Source organism: Oncorhynchus kisutch, unplaced genomic scaffold, assembly GCF_002021735.2.
Source record: "Oncorhynchus kisutch isolate 150728-3 unplaced genomic scaffold, Okis_V2 Okis01b-Okis20b_hom, whole genome shotgun sequence".
Classification (NCBI taxonomy): domain Eukaryota; kingdom Metazoa; phylum Chordata; class Actinopteri; order Salmoniformes; family Salmonidae; genus Oncorhynchus; species Oncorhynchus kisutch.
Genome location: NW_022261978.1, coordinates 7,945,895 through 7,969,750, shown reverse-complemented (window position 1 = coordinate 7,969,750; position 23,856 = coordinate 7,945,895). Strand labels below are relative to the sequence as shown.

Genomic DNA, 23,856 nt, shown 5'->3' with positions numbered 1-23,856 from the left:
ATATATCTGTTATACTGTTTTAGAAATGAAAGCAGTTTATGTATCTAATCTTCCCATTTGAAGAAGTCATAAATATTTGGCCAAATGCACTTATAGTTTATTAAAGTGGTCAAAAGTTTAGTCGTTGGCCCCATGATTCTAGCATGCAATGACGACTACATCTATCTTGTGACTACGAACTTGTTGAATACATTTGCAGTTTGTTTTGGTTGTGTTTTTCCCAACAGAAACTGAAAGGTGAATAATGTGTTTTGTTATTTTGGAGTCACTTATTGTAAATAAGAAAAGTAAATGTTTAGTTGGCGGATTGACTTTTGCTTCCCTCCAGGCCTGAGGGAACACACTTTCTAGTAGGCTTAGATTGAAGATATGGCAAATAGTTGTGGCAATATCGTCCGCTATTATCCTCCGTCATTTTCCATCCAAGTTGTCAGACCCCGGTGGCTTGTCATTGTTGATAGACAACAATATGTTTTTCATCTCTTCACACTCAGTTTATGGAATTCAGTTACCGTTCTTGTCTTTCATAAATTTGGTCAGATATACTTGGATGTGTAGTGTCAGCGTTTGTTGTTGTCATGTTATGCCTCCATTTGGTAATCTTGCCAATGAAAAATAAAAATAAAGTAGTTGGCAATATCAGTCGGTTTTGTGATGACTGAGCCATCTGATTCATTGAATAATACAACTGAGTTTGCCTTTTTTTCCAAAATGTAATTGAAGGTGCTCCAAAACTTTTTACTATCGTTCTTTGTCATTTATCTTTGTTTCATAGTGTAGTTTCTTCATTTAATTCAGTTTAGTCACGATTTCTCAATTTGCAGTATTTTTTCAATCGGTTGTGCAGCCAAACTTATTTGCCATTCCTTTTGCCACGTCCCTCTCAACGATATCATTTTTCGTAAAGATGTGATCAATACATCTTCAGCTCGGAAAGTCGGAGCTCTAGAAAGATGCCAGAGTTTCCGACTTGGAATTCTAAATTGGATGTTCAAACCGATTTTTCCCAGTCTGAGCTAGTTTTTTCTCAGAGTTCCCAGTTGTCTTGAATGCACTGAAGTCGGAGATTTTCGAGTTCCCAGTTGTTTTGAACGCAGCATAATCAGACTATTCTATACCCTATGAAAGTGACATTTTCCAGGAATGAGGAGCTATAGGAGGACAGGCTCATCGTAATGGCTAGAATGGAATGAATGGAACGGTATCAAACCTATGGAAACAACATGTTTGACTCTGTTCCATTCATTCCATTCCAGCCATTACAATGAGCCCGTTGCCCTATAGCTCCTCCCACTAGCCTCCTCTGGTTTACATAATACTGGTTAACCCAGAACTAAAATCTCAATTTATGTTTACATAGTGTTTCCACAACAAATTAATGTGTGCATAATCTGTTACAAAATTCTAATACAAAAATTCAGTCACTTAAGAACAAAAAAAATGCCATCTTCAAAGTGATCCCTTTCAATTGCTACCATGGTTATGCATATTCTTCTCATATATTTTTCTTTTAGAAACATTTACATTTGGGCCTGTCCATATAGGTTAATTCCCCTCAGTGTAAATGGTTAAAACTATAATTTTGATGCTTAGCTGGTCAGTCCTTACATCCATAGCTCAGTCTATGAATTTGAGTGGTTACATTTCTCCATTCTAATCCCTCAGCTGATGTGAACACTTTGTTGTTGTTGGAATCCCAAATTGCTCTTTTAATTAAAGTACAATATTTTATGGTTTAAAAAACTGTTTGCTGAGTAATAAATCCACAGTCACAAAGGAAGTGTATGTAGATCCACATGTTTTTAATCAATGCTCAACATTTCACCATGAAAATCATATTTTATGCAACACAGGAAAATGGTAAGACTTTGATCTTCAATACTTTGGTCTTGTTTATTCAGCAACTTCTTTTCCCTGTAAGAAGAAAGAAATAATATAATGGATCAGTAATAATAATGAACATGATAAATATATGGATAGAATATAATGGATCAGTAATAATAATCAACATGATAAATACATGGATAGAATATAATGGATCAGTAACAATAATTAACATGATAAATATATGGATAGAATATAATGGATCAGTAACAACAATCAACATGATAATACATGGATAGACTTGGATAGAATAGAATATATCAAGCATTTAGTGCTCAGTGCTCAGCTTGGATTTTCAATTTTGAAGTACCAACAGAATTAACCTTTCATTTTTTGCCCTTCCTGAAATGTGCTGCTTGGTGATCTTAAATACAGCCGAACCAGTGTAAAAGGTCAGTATTGACCTCTGTGAAGACTGAATCATAGGTGGTGTTGATGTGGTCATATCTGAACATGAGTCAGGTACAGGTTTAGCAGCAGTTCTGTACCTTTCCAGAGTCACGGGTCTTAGCTCTGAGCTTGTTGACCTGAGTCTCAGCAATGTCAGCACGCTCCTCAGCCTCCTCCAGTTCATGCTGAACCTTCCTGAACTTAGACATGTGCTGGTTTGCTGCTTCCTCCTGGGTGAGGAAAGGAGAGGGAGAGCAGAACATCAGCATTTAAAGTTTGAAGCTTCAGGCAGCAAATTAATGTTCTGTTTTTAAAGATATTTAAAAATAAAATACAAGATTACAATGTATACAGGGAGCTGGATGATACAGCAGAGGAAGTGAGTGGCAGAACAGGGGATCAAACCACTGCCTCCAGCACGATCACTAGACCAGCCCCTGGTGCAGCTAATTAATATTCAACCTCATCTCCTATAAGTTGGTAACGAATAGGAGGCATTTAGAAATGTGCATAATTTCATCAGCATTTACTTGCACTGTCAATTGTCATTGTTGACTGATGTGTTGTTGCTGAAGCAACAGTTTTGTCAGTGACTCACCGCTTCCTCAGAATGCCTCTTGTAGGCCTTCACTTTCATCTGCAGCTTATCTACCAGGTCCTGAAGTCTGCTAACGTTCTTCTTATCCTCCTCAGTCTGTGGGAAAACATCAAAGAATCAATGTCAGTATAGTTTTATACACAAACCTCTCTGTGTTAGTGTCAAGTGTGTGAAGAATACACTTTCTCTTACCTGGTAAGTGAGTTCCTTGACTCTGCGCTCATACTTGCGGACTCCCTTGACAGCGTCTACACCTCTTCTCTGCTCGGCCTCCACCTCAGTCTCGAGCTCACGCACCTTTGTGGAACAAACACATTTAGGCATTTGAGGTGGTGAAACAAATCTTTGTAAAACAGAGGATGAGTCTTCTACCCAGTCAAGGAGGCACAATTGTTGTCTTTCATTATGCACTTTTCCAAGTGGTTCCCAAAGTGGAATTTACACTTAAATTTGTTCATGAATATTGCTAGCAACAACAGATGAAACTACCAAGGATCTGTGGAACAAGATTAGAAGGTCCAATACAATACAGTGTAATATTATTAATCCACTATTTATGTTCTTAACCCTTAGATGTACAACATGGGCCTGGGAGGCTCACAGGGATACTAGTAGGCACATTATTCCAACAATTGTAAAAAATAAAAATAATAATAATAATAATAATAATTCTTCTTGTAGTTATAATATATAGGACTCTTTTTTTTATTTGATCGATTTTGTCATGCATTTATCAGTGTACGTTGCAGTACCAGTATGGCCAATAGAGGCCGCCACTCGCCTGTTTGAATGTTACGAGTTTGCTTCTGTATTGGGGCTTGCGAAGTTCGCCAAGCTTAAATGAAACAACTAGATAAATACATTTGTATATCTTGACTTTATTTGAAGGTCTTGGCTCCAATTCTTCTCAACTCCATAACATAAGAGTAATATATTCCCAATGATTTTGTTTTGAACATAATTGCACTGTAATTTATGCTTTAAAACTGGAAAATATTCCCTCTGATGCCAAGAGAGGGGACTGTCAAATGTTCTTTCCCAGGGGCCAAGACCTGATTAGTCCGACCATGCACTGCTGAAGTCATAGTAAAACTGTGTGGAACTGTTCTGATATTATGAAGGGTTCCCTGATGCAAAAACATTTGGGAACTCCTGATCTAGGTGGGTTAAATGAGAGAAAGTCATTCCATAATTCTCCTGTGTATTTTACATTATCAAATACTTTTCCAGCAAACTGTCTTTTAATCGAACCCCAAATCAACCCTGCTGGTAACTCACCCTGGACTCCAGTTTCTGGAGCTGCTTCTTGCCTCCCTTCATGGCCAGATTCTCAGCCTCATCCAGGCGGTGCTGCAGGTCCTTGACTGTGACCTCCAGGTTCTTCTTCATCCTCTCCAGGTGAGAACTGGTGTCCTGCTCCTTCTTCAGCTCCTCAGCCATCATGGCCGCCTGGAAAATTATTTTTATTTTTATTTCACATTTATTGAACCAGGTAGGCGAGTTGAGAGTTCTCATTTACAAGTTCTCATTTACAACTGCGACCTGGCCAAGATAAAGCAAAGCAGTGCGACACAAACAACACACAGTTACACATGGGAAAAACAATCGTACAGTCAATAACACAATTGAAAAGTCTATATACCGTGTGTGTAAATGTAGTAAGATTAGGAAGGTAAGGCAATAAATCGGCCATAGTGGCAAAATATTTACAATTTAGCAATTAATCAATGGAGTGATAGATGTTCAGACGATGAATATGCAAGTCGAGATACTGGGGTGCAAAGGAGCAAAAAATAAATAACAATATGGGAATGAGGTAGTTGGGTGGGCTATATACAGATGGGCTGTGTACAGGTGTAATGTTTGGTAAGCTGCTATGACAGCTGATGCTTAAAGTTAGTGAGGGAGATATACGACTCCAGCTTCAGTGATTTTTTACAATTCGTTCCAGTCATTGGCAGCAGAGAACTGGAAGGAAAGGCGGCCAAAGGAGGAGTTGGCTTTGGGGATGACCGGTGAAATAACCCTTCTGGAGCACGTGCTACGGGTGGGTGCTGCAATGGTAACCAGTGAGCTGAGTTAAGGCGGGGCTTTACCTAGCAAAGACTTATAGATGACCTGGAGCCAGTGGGTTTGGTGACAAATCTGAAGCGAGGGCCAGCAAACGAGAGCATACAGGTCGCAGTGGTGGGTAGTATATGGGGCTTTGGTGACATATCGGATTGCACTGTGATAGACTACATCCAATTTGCTGAGTAGAGGGTTGGAGGCTATTTTGTAAATGACATCGCCGAAGTCAAGGTTCAGTAGGATAATCCGTTTTACGAGGGTATGTTTGGCAGCATGAGTGAAGGATGCTTTGTTGCGAAATAGAAAGCCGATTCTTGATTTAATTTGGGTTTGGAGATGCTTAATGTGAGTCTGGAAGTAGAGTTTACAGTCTAACCAGACACCTAGGTATTTGTAGTTGTCCACGTATTCTAAGTCAGAACCATCCAGAGTAGTGATGCTAGACGGGTGGGTGCGGGCAGCGATCGGTTAAAGAGCATGCATTTAGTTTACTTGCATTTAAGAGCAGTTGGAGGCCACGGAAGGAGTGTTGTATGGCATTGAAGCTCGTCTGGAGGTTTGTTAACACAGTGTCCAAAGAAGGGCCAGAAGTATACAGAATGATATTGTCTGCGTAGAGGTGGATCAGAGAATCACCAGCAGAAAGAGCGACATCATTGATGTATACAGAGAAAAGAGTCGGCCTGAGAATTGTGGCACCCCCATAGAGACTGCCAGAGGTCCGGACAACAGGCCCTCCGATTTGACACACTGAACTCTATCTGAGAAGTAGTTGGTGACCCAGGCGAGGCAGTCATTAGAGAAACCAAGGCTGTTGAGTCTGCCGATAAGAATGTGGTGATTGACAGAGTCGAAAGCCTTGGCCAGGTCGATGAATACGGCTGCACAGTATTCTCTTATCGATGGCGGTTATGATATCGTTTAGGACCTTGAGCGTGGCTGAGGTGCACCCATGGCCAGCTCGGAAACCAGACTGTATAGCGGAGAAGGTGCTGTGGGATTCGAAATGGTCGGTGAACTGTTTGTTAACTTGGCTTTCGAAGTCCTTAGAAAGGCAGGGTAGAATAGATATAGGTCTGCAGTTTGGGTCTAGAGTGTCTCCCCCTTTGAAGAGGGGGATGACCGCGGCAGCTTTCCAATCTTTAGGGATCTCAGACGATACAAAAGAGAGGTTGAACAGGCCAGTAATAGGGGTTGCAACAATTGTGGCATATAATTTAGAAAGATAGGGTCCAGATTGTCTAGCCCGGCTGATTTGTAGGGGTTCAGATTTTGCAGCTCTTTCAGAACATCAGAAATCTGGATTTGGGTGAAGGAGAAATGGGGAGGCTTGGGCGAGTTGCTGTTGGGGGTGCAGGGCTATAGACCATGGTAGGGTTAGAAAAATGCTTATTGAAATTCTCGATTATCGTATATTTATTATCGGTGGTGACAGTGTTTCCTAGCCTCAGTGCAGTGGGTAGCTGTTGAGGAGATGCCCTTATTCTCCATGGACTTTACAGTGTCCCAGAACATTTTGGAGTTTGTGCTACAGGATGAACATTTCTGTTTGAAAAAGCTAGCCTTTGCTTTCCTAACTGCCTGTGTATATTGGTTCCTAACTGGTCGTTTCACCGTGGTGCATAAATTGGTGTTTAATTTATGCACCAATTGGCACCAATCATGACATCCCTCTGAGATCTTTGTTGTTCTTAACCATTGGACCTTAGGAACAAATCAAGATGATATAATTCAAGGACTCACGTCAGTGATAGCTTTCTTGGCCTTCTCTTCTGCATTCCTGGCCTCCTGGACGATGTCGTCCACCTCTCCCTGCACCTGCACCAGGTCTGTCTCCAGCTTCTTCTTGGTGTTCAGAAGGCTGGTGTTCTGAAGGAGGAAACAAGACGATTTGTTTGACTCTCAAGAGAACTTAGAATGCTGAAATAAAGAAACTCTCAAAGCAAGATGTGTTGAAACTTGTTGTTTGGTTGAGTTTCATTAGAAATGGCTTTTGACCCATACCTGGGAGTGCAGCAGTCCAACACGCTCGCTGGCGTCTACCAGCTCAGTCTCAGCCACTTTGCGGCCTCTCTCTGTCTGCTCCAGAGCAACTCTCAGCTCCTCGATTTCAGCCACCATCAGACCGTTTCTGCGCTCCACCATGGCTGCCTGCTCCTTCATGTCTTCTGCGACACGGACGGCGTCATCAAGATGCAATTGGGCATCCTGGGGTTCACAATGACATACGTTCATTAGGACTTGTGGAAGTAGAGGTGATAGGATCGATCAGTGATAGAAATGTTCACTGGGAAGAATTTACCCAGTATCCCTAACTTTCTACAGTGCATTGTCCACTCTATTCAATTCCTCTGTTCTATTCTTTTCTACAGATTCACAAACAAATCCCTCTCCATGTTCAGGTTTTTGAGCCTGATGTCCCAGTCCCTTTACCTTGAGCTGTCCCTGGACATTCCTCAGCTGTTTCTGGGCCTCAGCGGCCTGCCTGTTGGAGTGGCTCAGCTGGATCTCCATCTCGTTCAGGTCTCCCTCCATCTTCTTCTTCACCCTCAGGGCATCATTCCTGCTCCTGACCTCAGAGTCCAGGGTGCTCTGCATGGAGTCAACCACCCTCTGGCTGTTCCTCTTGATCTGCTCCATCTCCTCGTCCTTCTCAGCGATCTTCCTGTCCACCTCACCCTTGATCTGGTTCAGCTCCAGCTGCACACGCAGAATCTTGGATTCCTCGTGCTCCAGTGTTCCCTGGACAAACAGAGGCAGTCAGGCCAATTGTGTTCAATATATTTGGATGTAGGAATTAAATATATATGACTACAATAAACTCCATTACAGAGAGTATTTCACTATAGCTGGCATTGGTTAGTTAACACTGCTTTCCCCATCAAACAGCTGTAGTTTGTACCTCAGCCTCCTCCAGAGCGGTCTGGATCTCAGACTTTTCTGTCTCCACGGTCTTCTTGGCCTTCTCCAGCTCATGGATGCTCTTGCCAGTCTCTCCGATCTGCTCAGTCAGGTCAGAGATCTCCTCTGCACACACATACAGGAGCAGTTTAGACTTGGGAGGGTTTCAGTGGATATGCCAATGTGCTGAATTTGACATTAAATCATATTAACAGTTAATACATGAACAGCTCTTCATAGGATCTTGCAAATCGAATCGCAGACCACTTATTTGGAATGTTCAAAGGAATACCAACTACAAGAAAAATATATACAAATTATACTGAACATGGCTTTTCTGAAATGGTGTAATATTAAAGTTGATGATTACAGTTCCCTCCATTTTCAAAACGCTAGTCAATATATATGAGCTAACTAGAACTTCTGTCAAATGCTCACGTTGCAGGTTCTTGTTCTCTCTCTTCAGAGTCTCCAGATGATCCAGAGCCTCCTCGTAGGAGTTCTTCATCTTGAAGAGTTCAGTGCTCATAGAGCGAGCCTCCTTCTGAGCTCCTTCCAGCTCAGCCTGGCCCTCCTCATACTTCTGCTTCCACTCTGCCAGAACCTAGGAGAATCCATGGAATTTTCATGAGAGGTCATAGATGAAGAGTTATTGAATTAGAAATAAGAAAGAATTATACAATTGATAAAAAATATAGGTTTATTCATTTTCACCTTGTCAAAGTTCCTCTGCTTCTTGTCGAGGTTGGCGGCCAATGCGTTGGCTCTCTCAACATCAATCATGAGGTCCTCCACCTCTCCCTGCAGCCTCTGCTTGGTCTTCTCCAGGGAGGCGCACTTGGAGTTGGTCGCCTCAATGGTCTCCTCAGCATCCTGCAGACGCTGGGCCAGCTTCTTCCTGTTGGACAACAGAGGGTGTTTTAATGGAGTGAGAGATATGTTACAATACATATTGATGTAACATTTTCTCAGAGCCCCCTACCACCCTCACCATCCACACCATATCTGTTTTTCTGTTGCGTGCGACTCACTTGGCCTCCTCCAACTCCTCTGTGCGCTGGATGGCATCAGTTTCATACTTAGTCCTCCACTGAGCCACCTCACTGTTGGCCTTGGACATGCCGCGTTGCAGCTCTGCCTTGGCCTCCTGCTCCTCCTCAAACTGCTCCCTCAGGAGGTCACAGTCATGGCGGGCAGACTGGACACCGTGGGCCAGTGCGTTTTTAGCCTGTGAGAGAGAAAGGCAAAGAATAATTAGCGAGATAGTCAAACAAATTATGGAAAAAAGTCTCTGAGGGTGGAGAGACAGTAGAAGTCTCTGAGGGTGGAGAGACAGTAGAAGTCTCTGAGGGTGGAGAGACAGGAGAAGTCTCTGAGGGTGGTGAGACAGTAGAAGTGTCTGAGGGTGGAGAGACAGTAGAATTCTCTGAGGGTTGAGAGACAGGAGAAGTCTCTGAGGGTGGTGAGACGGTTGGAGTCTCAGAGGGTGGCATAGTCTCAGTCTATATGAAGATATAGGTATAAACTCTGTGGACTTGGAGTCCATTTTGGGTCCCTTACCTTGACCTCCTCCTCAACCGCCCTCTTCAGCTCCTCCACCTGCTGGGTGAAGGCCTGTTTGCCTCTGGTCAGCTGAGACACCAGTGCTTCCTTCTCCTCCAGCTGGCGACCAAACTCACCTACAGGGACAGAGGGACATCTTGTTAATAGGATCTCTGTTCTCTAAGATTGAACATTTATTCTGAAGTATCGTAGGGCATTGTTAGGTGGTGAATATTACAGTATAAACTATGTGGATACAGCCCCCAACACAGTATTGTATTTGCTGAAGGAAAGGATTGGGTTGTTGTTCATTGTTGATGGTACCATTTTCTGTCAGGAGTCTGGCTCTCTGTCCGCTGATGTCGTTGACCTGGCGAACATTCTCATCATTCTTAGTTTTTAGCTCACTCAGCTGGTCCTCAAGAGTACGGCACATCTTCTCCAGATTGCCCTGTTAGTGAAACATGTTCCATCATTACTTTATATGTGGGACTCCTGTCAACTTCAGTTCACTTGAATGGTGATGTAGTTGACCCTCCTCAACACTGCTTGATCAAAACATCACTACTCACCTTAGCCTTGGCGACGGCCTCCATGTTGCTGGAGAGGTCATCAATCTCCATCTTGTACTCGCTCTTCTCCTTCTCCAGCTTCTGCTTGACGCGCTGCAGGTTGTCGATCTGCTCCCCGAGCTCAGCCACACTGTCGGCCTGCTTCTTGCGCAGAGCGGCGGCTGTGGCCTCATGCTGCAGGGTAGACTCTTCAAGATCACGACGCAGCTTCTGGAACTCAGCCTCACGCTTCTTGTTCATCTCAATCTGAGCAGCAGTGGCGCCTCCGGCCTCCTCCAGCCTCTCGCTGATCTCCTCAAGTTCCCTGGAGAGATCGGCCCTCTGCTTCTCAACCTTAGCCCTGGCAGCACGCTCAGCCTCAATTTCCTCCTCCAGCTCCTCAATACGGGCCTAGAACAGGGGACAGGAGCAGGGGGATGAACACTACAATACAGTTGAAACAACTGAACCTCACAAAGTAATAATAGTATGTATATTTTGTATAAATGTGTTTAATACGAAGCCAGTTACACTAATATATTCAGTAGACAGTGTCCCATGCGGGAACCAAAACCACAATGTTAAGAAACACCATCTTCCAACCTACTCAGCTGTCAGAAGCCACCTGGAAAAATGTGTGCTACCAGAATAATGGTTTTCAGGAAATGATTCAAGTCTGTGCTTTTCTGTACTGGAGCTTATATCCTGTACTGGACCTGGAGTTCCTTGATCTTCTTCTGCAGCTGAGCTCCCAGAGACTGCTCATCCTCAACCTTGCTGAGGAGCTGGGTGGTCTCAAACTCCTTCCTAAGAGACACAAACACGTTGATTGCTGAGTTGGTTTTTGTTCAATAGTGTAAAGGGAGAGGATCATACCATTCACTTTCCTTACTGAATCAAATGCTAATTCATAATTACAATAGTTAGTCAAAAACAACCATTATAGCAGGTAATACTGTAGTCATTTGTTTGTGTTTACTTCTTGATTTTCTCATCAGCTTGCTGCTTGTCATTCTCCAGGTCCATTATGGACTCCTGGGCCAGTTTCAGATCTCCCTCCAGCTTTCTCTTGGATCTCTCAAGGTCCATACGGAGCTTCTTCTCTTGCTCCAGAGAACCCTCAAGCTATAAGTTAAAACACATATATTGTTAAAATCGAAATAACTTTAGATAATATCATCTTACATACTATCATGGCCAAAATGTCAAACTCCACTCACGTCGTCCACTTGCTGTTCCAGCTTGGTCTTGGCCTTGGTCAGAGTGTTGACTTTGTCCTCCTCTGCCTGCAGGTCATCCAGTGTCTGCTGGTGGGCCTCTTGGAGGGCTTTCTTCTCCTTGGTCAGCTTGGCAACACTCTCATCCATAGACGCCATCTCCTCTGTCAGGTTTTTAACCTGTAAACGGCAACATAATTATACTTCACCATAAAGGAGAGATTTAGTTTGTTAAATATTGCATTCATTTCATTTAGATAAAACATTTCATCAAAATTGACTGTACTATATATTCAACACTAGATGGCAGTGTTCACCATGCCAGTGTACTGAATGGAAGACATACATGAGGTGGAGCAGAACATGCAATGAATGTGGGGAGTGCTGAAATTCTACCATTGTGTCATAATATTTCCTGCACCCACAATACAACTTGAATTCCATTTCTGTTGAACTATGTTTTGAGTTGTTTAATGTTTGGATTATTGTTAGTTAGACTGTCTATAGTAAGACACAATACCTTGTTTTCAGTGGCGTGCTTCTCCTTCTCCACTTTGGCCAGGGTGAGCTCCAGGTCATCAATGTCCTTCTTCAGCTCAGAGCACTCATCCTCCAGCTTCCTCTTCTTGGCAGTCAACTCAGCATTGATCTCCTCCTCATCCTCCAGCCTCTCAGTCGTCTCTTTGAGTTTGGCCTCCTGCTGGATCTTGCTCTTGATGAGCCCCTCACACCTTTCCTCAGCATCATTCAGACTTTCTCCTTCCTGGTTTCAGAACAGGAGAAAATATCAGCGACCAAACTTCCTGTATCAAAATATACACTTTAGTCAAAAAGGTCAGAGCAAGTTAATAGACATTCATGAAATATAAACAATATATAACATGGGCATTAAACATGTGTGAGTCAGCAACATACTTTACAGTGTGTTCATATTTGTGTGTGTTTATACATGTGTATGTAAATGTTCCCATGCGAGGGTAGTTGTTCACTCACAGATGCTACTTGGAGCGCCAGGTCGTTCTTCTCCTGTGTCAGGGCCACCAACTTCTCCTCCATTTGCTTCTTTGTGGCCAGAGCCTTTGCCAGGTCTGTCGTCATCTTCTCATAGTTCTCCTTCATGTTGGCCAGCTCCTTCTCAGTCTCAGCGCTCTGCAGCAGGGGCTTGATCTTGAAGTACAACTTCATCCATGGCCAGGTTTTGACATTCATGAATGAGCGGATGTTGTACTGGATGGCGTAAACTGATTCTCTGGTCAACAGAAAGAATAGAGTGTCATGGTGAGTGACATGGTTAAAGCTACACTCTGTGACTCGAAGAACAACAAAATGGGGCCCCACACCACTGTTTGTTTACAGCTGAGGAAGGGGGCTAGGGAAATGTAACCCCTCCTAAATTCACAGATAGCGGACTCGATGAGGACTGACAGGTTATGCTAAGCTCATGATGCATTTTATATTCTTCAAGAATTAAAAGGTAAATACCACACATTTAAATGACAGTTGAACAGCCAAATCCCAAACTGCAGCTATAACGCTAGAATCCTTAGTTGCTACATCCATTTCTGGACTAAATGAATGAACCCAAAAGCTTTAGTAGACCATTATAAGATGTACTTTCTCATTCTGAACAACTCACAGCATATACAGTATGTAATCATAATGCATTAGATACAGGTGGTTGACAGAAAGCTTTGCCAAGATGTCTACTATTCCTCACCTCCTCTCCATCATCTTGCTAAACTCTCTCCTCATGAGGAATCCACGGCTGAGAGCCTGGACCATGCCGACCAGAGAGGCCAGCTTCTCATCTCTCATCTCCTCCAGGACACCCAGCAGACCGGCTTTGAAGAACACCTGAGACACAGGTTAACATGGTCAATGGAACCACAGATAGAAAGGGTTGAATCAAAAGAGGGGAACAACACCACTAGATTGATTTAAACAACATTAACTCTGCAATGGTTGCAACCAAACCATGGGAGAGGTTGTTTCTAAATTGTTAGTTATAGATTAATAGTTGTAGATAAATAATGTACACAGATGCAGATAACTGCAGCCATAACACTCTAACACAATGCACATGATGATGACTTTAGTTTATCTTCTATATTTGTGATGAAGGACTGAAGAAAAACACTACAATGTTTTTCCACCTTTTCCATTAGTTAACTGAAGAAGAAAGAACAAAGGATGGATAGATCAACTGGAGAGATGTTATACTGTACGGGTTTAACATTTTAAACATAGTTGACAACATAGTGGTCAAAACACAACTTCAATGATAATTTAAACCCGGACCATATAAAATCTCTCCAGTCAGCTTTTACTGGGGGTTTTTGACTGACCTTGGTGTGTCCAAACTTGTAATCCTCGTGATTCACATCAATGGACCCAAGCAGCTTCTCGGAAGCCTTCTTGTTGTCCATGAACTGGCCCTCAGGGATGACGCTGGCATTCAGTACTTTGTACCTGAATGAGAAGACAGTTTTAAAATATGCCAAGTTGTAATTAGTTGGTTGGTTATACAGTGAGGTTCATAAAGGGTGAGGTTCACCCTTGATAAAGATGAGCAAAATAGACTGTCTAACATGAATAATACAAATACTGAGCTATATTGTTGTTATTGGTCTAAAAGCTTTTTGGATAAAAAAAAATATGTATATGAAGGAAATAAACCCAAACCTGTAAAATATGGTGGTGGATCTCTGATGTTATGGGGCTACTTAATGTCAACTGACCTGGGGGCCTCTTTAAGGTCAACGGCATCATGACCTTTACCCAGTACCATGACATTTTAGCCAAAAACCTGGTTGCCTCAGCCAGGAGGCTGAAACGTGGCCACGGGTGGGTATTACAGCAAGACAATAACCCCAAGCACACATCAAAATCCACAAGGAAATGGTTCATCAACCACATAATCAACATTTTACTATGGCCATCTCAGTCTCCAGACTTGATCCCCATTGAAAACCTGTGGTTTGAATTGAAGAGGGCAGTCCATGAGTGCAGACGATGGATATCAAGGATCTGGAAGGATTCTGTAAGGAGGGTCCAACATCCCTCCCATTGTGATCTACAATCTCATACAACATTCTAGAAAAAGACCATTGTCCTCGTACTGAAAATAGGGGTTCCAATCATGATGAACCCTATCTTGAAATTAAATATGAATTGTTGAACAAAATCTCTTTCTCTGAGTATGAAATAATAAAATTGTCACAAATGTTTGACCGTACAATATAGCTCAGTATCAGTGTTATTTGATTCAGTCTTTTCTGCTCATCTTTATCAAGAGTGCCAATAATTTTTCTCTCTCTCTCTCTCTCTCTCTCTCTCTCTCTCTCTCTCTCTCTCTCTCTCTCTCTCTCTCTCTCTCTCTCTCTCTCTCTCTCTCTCTCTATCTCTCTCTCTCTCTCTCTCTCTCTCTCTCTCTCTCTCTCTCTCTGTGTGTGTGTGTGTGTGTGTGTGTGTGCGTGCTTGTGCGTATGTACCTCTGCTTGAAGTCAGCATAGATGATTCTGCTGGGGAAGCCCTTTCTGCAGATCCTGATACCCTCCAGTACACCATTACACCTGAGCTGGTGGATAACCAGGAAGTTCTCCATCAGACCTGGTAAAACAAAACAAGTCTCTTTTAATACTCATAAACAGGTTATAGATTGGGATTGTTAAGGTTACTGATACTGTACTGATAAGATGACATATTTAACTCAATATTTCTTGTACCTGGAGTCTTTGACTCGTTGGGGATCAGGCAGCGCACAAAGTGAGGATGAGTGCTCCTCAAGTTGGTCATCAGCTTATGTAAGTTCTCCTGTAAGGGGGTTACAAACCATTTTCTCAGACATCATTTATGATAATCAATGCACCTTTTGAAGGACTGAATATACACATTTCAAAAGCTCACCCTGAACTGGGAGGACACAGTCTGCATGGAACCACCCTTCTTCTTGCCTCCTTTCTTGGCTTTATCTGTTAAAATGGGGGAAAGTAAAAGATAACTAGAAAAGTACATTTCCTAGAGCGGGTGGAATGAATATAATAATTAGAAGATTATGTAAGAAATCTAGAGTGGTCTTGTCTTCAGCAAGCGCACTAATTATAAACCATTAACCACCATCATTTCTGATTAACTTCACACTTATCTCGAGGCAAATGCTGCCAATGGGATTATGTTAAATAAGACCTACTACATGATTAAATTAACCAAGTCTATGAGTAAATCAACCTAGTAATAAACGTTGAGAAATTGTGATACATTCTAAGACTTTAAAGAACATTTGGGTCTGAGTTGTAACTAGCGCTTAATTAAATATTGTGACGTGATGCTAGTCTTACCCTCAGGAGGGGGAGGGGGATACAGGGCAGCCAGAATTTTGACTGCGGACTTCCCGTACAACTGACATACTGAGTCGTTCAGGGGGTCCTTGTTCTTCTCCAGCCATCCAGTGATGTTGTAGTCCACAGTACCGGCGTAATGCACCAGGGAGAAGTGGGCCTCTGCCTTGCCTTTGGCAGGCTTGGGCTTCTCAAACGCCTTTGTTTTGCCAAGATGCTGGGCGTACAGCTTGTCCTTGAAGGTGGTGTCTGAAGACTTCGGGAACATGCACTCCTCTTCAAGGATGGAGAAGATGCCCAATGGCTTCACGAAAATAGATGTATATCAAATTAGTGATATTTCCATTTAGGATCACATTTATTAATTTAGTAAACATTCTATTTGCAGATTACAGATCACATAATAGGAAACATATTGAGTTCTCAACAGTCAGATACGTTGTACCACTGTGATAATGTCTCACACAGGGCTCACTACGATCTGTGCTGTTGAGGTCCATTACAATCTTCACAGACATCTTACCTTCTCAATAAGCTCAATGCAGGCAGCCAAGTCCATGCCGAAGTCAATGAAGGCCCAGACGATTCCCTCCTTCTTGTACTCCTCTTGCTCCAGGACGAACATGGTGTGGTTGAAAAACTGTTGCAGTTTCTCATTGGTGAAGTTGATGCACAGCTGCTCCATGCTGTTGTACTGTTGATGGAGTTTTAAAAGGGATAATTTCACCATACAAGACTGTAATCCATCTCAATCACAACTAATTGTCTTGTTCTGGTCTCATACTCACATCAAAGATCTCAAACCCGGCAATGTCAAGCACACCGATATAGAACTGTCTTGGATTCTTGGTGTCCAACATCTCATTGATACGGATGACCATCCACAAGAACATCCTCTCATAGATGGACTTGGCCAGAGCACTGACTGAGTTATTAACCTGCAATGATAATACCTCAAATTAATACATTAGCTATTGACCATGTCTGGTGATAAGACCTTGGGATTAACAGCATCACAATTTAAAAAAAGCAATGCACTCATCCCCAAAATATAATTACGGTGCTCAGAAAATGTTAGATGCTGTGTTTGGCCGCCTTACCTGAGCCACAGTCTGTCCCTTGGTCACATACTCGTTGCCGACCTTCACTCTGGGGTAGCACAGAGCCTTCAACATCTCAGCTGAGTTCAGGCCCAGCAGGTAGGCGATTTTATCAGCCACTGGAGAGAGAACCAACAACAACAGACTCAGGGACACAAGATCACTTGTTTCTGATGTCACACTGACAAAATAGTTTGGATAACTTTTTTTGTGAGTTAGGTTTTGATTTTCTCCCATATTCATAATTTCAAATCATTTCTGGAGTTTGGAATTTGGTTTCCAAAAACTCTCCTGCATGACTTTTGTAATGGAAATTCTCCACTAAAGACGAACACTCAATGTAAACAAATCCTTATTTATTAAGAGTAACATTGTTAGACTAAAATGAAAACAATGCCTTCCAATAAGGAGAAAGTTATCATGTTTGTTTTGTTTCTCAACCTTACAATAGGGGTAAAAGCAGAACATTGTTTGAGAGTGATCCATGTGTATTAGCAGTAGTGATTGAGAGGGTCTTTCCTACTCGGAAAGATGTCCTAGTTGAAGGAAACTGATAACTCGTGTTCTTCTGAAAGGGGAAAGAACACTCACTTAATGGTGTTGAATGACCTTTGCTCTGACTTTCTGGTGAGGCCTGATCACTCAAAGGCTAGAGACACTGGGTGAAATTTCAGTATAATATGTAAATGCTGGTAAATGCTAGTAAGTAGTGTATTGCTGTTGTTGTTTGACTTCAATACACATTTCACCAGATTTGGTCTGCTGTTCTCTGACTCCCTGACCTTGTAACTCTGCCATGAGGTTGCCGATATGATAGGGGGAGCATAAGCCAATTTGCAAACAGTTGTAATTCTCTTTGACATTTGAAATGGTTTGAACAGTTGTGATTCTCAGGTGAGAGTTTCGTCTGCTTGGGGATATTGAAATCGGGACATTATCAAGTGCCATCCACATTGACAGGCATGAGTTCCATGTGTACCATCGTGAGGATAAACTGCAACGCTATCTTAAGAAGAAAACAAAGAGACGCCAGAAGAATGAGTGCCGGGAGGGAGGAGGGGTGGTCAACCGTTACCTGTAACTGATTTAGGATTGTCCAAAATGGTTTATTTGGGGGTATTAGGTTGATTGTGGGGGTCTGCACACTTTGAAATGTTATTTAGTCATTTAGACTAGAAATTGAGATACTGATGTGTCACTAACACTCCACTGGCGACAGCTTCTTGAATATATGACTTGAATTTAAGACTCACACACAGACACTGGCAGAATGTACATCTAAAGACAGGAGTGTATACATGTACTACATGTCAACATATAGTATATTCATATGATATTTCTAGCATTAACTTTGTCCTTGTCTTATGCATTGGGTCATTTATCAGTAGTTTAAAGTTTCGGGAAGTGGAGAAGGAGAGAAAATGATTAAACATGTATTCTTTATCTTCTCTGTTCAAGGCCATATGTATTCTAGGTGGTGTGGAACATGTGAGTGATCACCGTTCCAGATGAGGGACTAATTATTTGACTTGGCCACGTTTTAGTATGTTTCATAAAGTGCCCTAGTAGCAGTGATTCATGTGTTATGGGTCAGAATGATCTTTGTGCAACTGTATTTGTGGCCGATGGCAAAGTACAAAGGAGGTCTGTCTCTGAGACAGAATATTTCCACAAGAGTGAGATAGGAGTCATATCGTAGAGCTAACTATATAGATTGTGAACTATAGCTTCACTGTTTTGTATCATTATATAAATTGCTTATTCTCAAATAGCTGTTTGTGTATGAGTCTGAGTCTGAGTGTCTATGAGTGGGACTCACCCTCTGTGCCGTCTGGCTCGGCCTGCTCCTCACGCTGCTTCTGCTTGAATTTCAAGTTTCCATGGTGCACTACAGCTCCTGTCAGCTTGTAGATTCCAAGCTTCTCCTCATTAGTGAAGCCCAGGATTGTAATGGCTTCCTGGAATTAAAGAGGAAGTACAACAGTGATGAACTGAACGGTAGTTCGGTCAGTTACGCTACAGTTCTGTGCTGCTCACTGCAGAACAAATGGGATGGATAGATTTGACTCTTGGCCAACACATTAGTAGATGGCAGCACAAAATGAGTTTTACACAGTTCCACAGGACACTTAGTGGTGCTCTCTTGTGGATGTCTTACATGTATGTGCCTGAAGGCGAAGTGTGAAGGAATGAGGAGTTCCTTTACGTTCATGCTTAACTAACACAAGGCCTTTAGAATCAAACTAAAACATACATGAACATTCCTAGCAAGTTGGAATTTCACAGTACATTCAGTGTGTATGGTGGTCCTATCCATTCCATATCTAGAGTTTTGTTAACCCTTTGTTTTACTCACATCTGTGGCATCCAGCTCTTCATTGTCATTAATGCTGGCCACAGTGATCTGTCCCTGACTGCACATGGGGAAGTCGTAGGGGTTGGTGGTGAGAAGCGCCAATTCTGTGGACAACAGAGAACAGCTTGTCAGTTAAATCTCTGTCCCACCTTTACAGTATCTCTCCCTTCTTTACTCAATAGATGGACTCAATGATACATGTAGTATATAATGAATATCATCAAAAGAGGAGACTGAGACTTGTGGACTTGTGCATCACAATGTATTACTTTATAGATATTTCCCAGAGACCCTCCAAATGTCTAGATGCCTTGTTACCTTGGATGTACTCATTGTAATAGTATTATTAGTGTGGACTATGAATATTTTTAACAAGTTCCACAGATGGGGGTGGGAATAATTTCCCCTAAAACTATACTTTGTCGTACCAACTAGCTCAGGTTTGTGGCCTGTCATCATCTGGAAGAAGATGTGGTAGCCTCTCTCATCGGGCAGCTGGAAGGACACTCTGGACTTCTCCAGCAAGTCTGAGGGAGAGAGAGAGAGAGAGAGAAAGGGAGAGAAAAAAACACAAGATGAAATCAAATCTGATGATATGATCTCCTAAAAATAATTTGTGTGAATTTAGGAAAGTGTTGAGAAACATTCAAAACCAACTCACAGGTTTCAATATCAGCTTTAGCCAGTTTACCAGCCTGGAAGTGAATCCTGATGAATTTACCCTGTAGTAGAGCATGGGGGTTAGAAATAGGTCAACAAATGAATCTAAACTTTTACTTTGATAGACCCTTTAAAGTTACAGTTTGTTGGACATCTATTGATTTAACAATAGGGAACTACTGAAATACATGTTTCCAATATAAGGTAACTTCCACAGTATGTCCTTCATACTTACAAAGCGAGACGAGTTGTCATTCCTCACTGTCTTGGCATTACCGTAAGACTCCAGCAGAGGGTTAGCTGCAATGATCTGATCCTCAAGAGACCCCTGATTGAGACAAACACAAGTTTCTCAGAAACGGGAAAAGTGGTAAAGTTAGTTTTTCTCTATGACTTGAACAAATTTCTTGGAACATGATTCACAGCTGGAAAAAAAGTTTTCTCAGAAAACCAAACTGAAATGTGATTAAAAGGCAAACATAAGAACAACTTACCTGCATTTTGTTGGGGTCTGCTTCCTTCTTGCCACCAGACACTGCAATGGTGGCAAAGTACTGGATGACACGCTTGGTGTTGACAGTCTTTCCTGCACCGGATTCTCCACTGGTTTATATGACAGAGAAAGAGGGGTTTTAGTTACATGTTTGAGTGTCAGATTGTCTTTCACTAAGAAATAGCATAGAAAAATACCTGTTTTCTGACATAAGTAAATCATTAACAAATATTCCCTTTCATCGACTCGTTATTACACATAACCTGATGCTCTAATCCATCCATAATGTCATGTATTTCATCACACCAAGTGACACCACAATAGCAATGCTTCCTCAAGTGACATTTTAGTAAACAACTTACGTAATCAGGACGGACTGGTTCTCCTTATCTGGAACCAAAAAACATATTGCTTATCATACTCAAGCAACATTCAGGGGACATTATTTAATTCATAGCATCATCACGAATTTCAATTTGGAACATTTTCCAGCAAATTGTTCTAACCTAGATGAGAAAACTCTGAAGCATATTTGAATTGGATTTGATTTGATTTTACACCCAACTATCCATCCGTCCATCCATCCATCCATTAGTACTTATGGACTTTGAGATCTATATACACTTATGGACATCCATAGAGCTCAATTTTTATGGATTGTCTATCCATGTGAGAGACGACGACTCGGTCTCGACCTTTAAGTCCGGTGAAATTCTCCTGTCTTAGCTGGGTTCCTGTATGAACTTAAGCATTCTCTCTCTCTCTCTCTCTCTCTCTCACACTCTCTCTCTCTCTCTATCTCTCTCTCGGAGGAAGACCTGAGCCCTAGGACCGTGCCTCGGGACTATCTGGCTTGATGACTCCTTGCTGTTCCCAGTCCACCTGGTCGTGCTGCTGCTCCAGTTTCAACTGTTCTGCCTGCGGCTATGGAACCCTGATCTGTTCATCTGACGTGCTACATTCTGTATTTTGACTCTCCCTATCTCTCTCTCTCTACCGCACCTGCTGTCTCTACCTCTGAATGCTCGGCTATGAAAAGCCAACTGACATTTACTCCTGAGGTGCTGACCTATTGCACACTCTACAGCCACTGTGATAATTATTTGACCCTGCATGTCATCTATGAACATTTGAACATCTTGTATGGCCTTAATGGCCATATACTCCTATAATCTCCAGCCAGAAAAGGACTGGCCACCACTCAGAGCATGGTTCCTCTCTAGGTTTTTTCTTAGGGTGTCTTGAGTTTCAGGCTGGGTTTCTGTACAAGCACTTTCTGACATCTGCTTATGTAAAAAGGGCTTTATAAATACATGTGATTGATCCAACCATCCATCCATACATCCATGAGATATCGTACCAATCATCATGAACTGAAAGGCGTTGTCAGAGACGGAGAAGATATGGGGTGGAGCCTCTACTCTCTTCTTCCCTCTGTAGGCGTTGACAACCTCTTCATCGTACACAGGGAGCCACTTGTAGGGGTTCACCGTGGCACAGAAGAGCCCAGAGTAGGTCTGGATGAAAGCATCATTAATTTAGGAGATTAACAAAGTCAGATTGACATTTACCTGGATTTATGTGAGGATGTGGGTGTACTTTGGTAAACTGATGTGGGTCTACTGTATTGATATGTTTTGGTTTCTACCATTCATTTATGTGTAGTACTGTATGTGTGTATTTATTATGTTCATGTATGTGTGTTTGTATGTGCAGGTTTCTTACATAGATCATCCATGCTGCATAACGCTCTTTGAGGTTATACAACACAGAGGCTTCATTCAGGTAGGTCATCATGGCCATGTCCTCAATCTTGTCGTACTTAGGGGGGTTCATCTCATAGATGTCTGCCTCTTTGAACTCTTTTCCTTCCTGAAACAGTCAGAAATCTAGATTACACACAGGTCAAACTGGACATGACTGAATGCTTTTTGCTCATTAAATAGAAGTTTAATCATTTAAAAAATTTATATCCACATTTAATCCAACTACTTTGTTATCACCCACTGACACATAACTGGAGATTCTTGACTAGTCATCATGAGAAATTACATATCATTTTAAATAGCAGCATTAAAATTGATGTCTTTGAAGTTTATATTTTCTCATTTCGATGAGTTTTCAAGAAATTGAGTAATTGCACAAACTTGAATAGTTTCTGATCAGACTTACCTCCTTACTGCCGTCAGGGTTTGTGACTGTTACAGTACACTTCCCGTCGGCCCTGGCAGTGACCAGACCCTTAAGGTACAGCTCCACCTTGTCTGTCACATAGCAGGCGTTCTTTGAATCAAAGGGTGCGGCTTGTGCCTCCATCCTCTCCTTCTCAGACTTACGAAGGTATATGGCAGCCTTGCCGTAGGCTTGCATCTCAGCGTCCGTACTCATGGTGACGGATAACTAGGAAAGAGATGAAACAAGAAACATGATTGACTCTGTGGTGCTTCCTCCCCAGTCAACAGAGTTAGGTGAGCGGTATCTCTAACCAAATATTCTCATCACTTTTTATGTGGAGACTCAAACCATGTCTCACCTTCTTTTCCCTCCTACAGATGAATGTGTACTTCTTGGAGGACCCTGTGAAACATGAGAGTGTTGTGAAAACACACAAGTCTAAAGCCTTATCATTGAACCCCTAAAGGAATAGAAAACATTTAACTCAATCATTACATGTCAAATTCAACTACAGGTGCAACTGGTAACTTTCATTTACTACACATCCAGACATTCTGTCAGGAATTCAAATAAATTCCCCTGAAAACCCAGTTACATTCTAGAACACCCTTTCAAGTGCAGGAGCACCACTTTTGACTGTAGATGAAAGTCACAGATTTGAAGTAAAACACATAATAAAAGCAACATTATTTTTAATGCCACTTGATTTAATATTGTAAAATCTTACAGAAGTCAATTCAAACAGTGCAGTTAGCTACTGCCTCCGTTGCTGAGTACAAAGATGAGACAAATGTACAACTCTAAAGAGGTGGAGAGAGTCTTACCACAGAGGAAGAAGGTATCTGACTTATGGATGCTGGGGCCTCAGCCTCCTTATATCTGGTTGGAAGTGCCAACCAAGCAAAAGTTAATTATGGACCACTCTGGGAAAGGACATGAATTGGATGAGAGACCTCTGTGTGTCTGTGTCTCACTAGCACCTCCCACTTCCAGGAGCACCACTCTCCCATTACATGACTTTTTAATGTTTGTCTCCGAATTGAATTTCAATGAATTAACATAAATGAGATTTCATTACTAATAGTTAAAACTGTAGTGGAATCCATGTTGCCCCACTACAACTAAAATACTTTTCATTAAATCTAATCTGACCTGATTTAGTTCCATTTTAGTGGCATTAATCCTCATCAACAACTTAATATATATGTTCACCTGTTATTGATATTGTTTAGCTTGTAAACACATCTGAACTGTCTCCTCACCTCATGCTTGTAAACACATCTGAACTGTCTCCTCACCTCATGCTTGTAAACACATCTGAACTGTCTCCTCACCTCATGCTTGTAAACACATCTGAACTGTCTCCTCACCTCATGCTTGTAAACACATCTGAACTGTCTCCTCACCTCATGCTTGTAAACACATCTGAACTGTCTCCTCACCTCATGCTTGTAAACACATCTGAACTGTCTCCTCACCTCATGCTTGTAAACACATCTGAACTGTCTCCTCACCTCATGCTTGTAAACACATCTGAACTGTCTCCTCACCTCATGCTTGTAAACACATCTGAACTGTCTCC

At 42.0% G+C, this 23,856-nt stretch overlaps 1 protein-coding gene across 1 annotated transcript; it reads right to left on the bottom strand.

The window, feature by feature from the left end:
- Positions 1-1,893: 1,893 nt before the first annotated feature.
- Positions 1,894-23,151, bottom strand: LOC109876932 (myosin heavy chain, fast skeletal muscle-like). Its single transcript, XM_031811572.1, has 41 exons — positions 23,099-23,151; positions 22,633-22,676; positions 22,272-22,499; positions 21,825-21,971; positions 21,460-21,616; positions 20,462-20,489; positions 20,101-20,209; positions 19,842-19,934; positions 19,608-19,668; positions 19,375-19,473; positions 18,947-19,050; positions 18,410-18,548; positions 16,591-16,709; positions 16,279-16,428; positions 16,014-16,184; positions 15,491-15,794; positions 15,060-15,124; positions 14,879-14,966; positions 14,645-14,762; positions 13,499-13,622; positions 12,871-13,007; positions 12,147-12,402; positions 11,674-11,916; positions 11,157-11,333; positions 10,916-11,061; positions 10,653-10,743; positions 9,958-10,347; positions 9,710-9,836; positions 9,404-9,522; positions 8,875-9,071; positions 8,558-8,741; positions 8,282-8,447; positions 7,845-7,969; positions 7,376-7,684; positions 6,947-7,150; positions 6,686-6,811; positions 4,151-4,321; positions 3,065-3,169; positions 2,873-2,968; positions 2,373-2,504; positions 1,894-1,914 (listed from the first exon to the last, which is right to left on the bottom strand). The coding sequence occupies exons 3-41, from the start codon at positions 22,485-22,487 to the stop codon at positions 1,894-1,896; spliced, it is 5,814 nt and encodes a 1,937-aa protein (XP_031667432.1). The 5' UTR covers positions 22,488-22,499; positions 22,633-22,676; positions 23,099-23,151.
- Between the last annotated feature and the right edge of the window lie 705 nt (positions 23,152-23,856).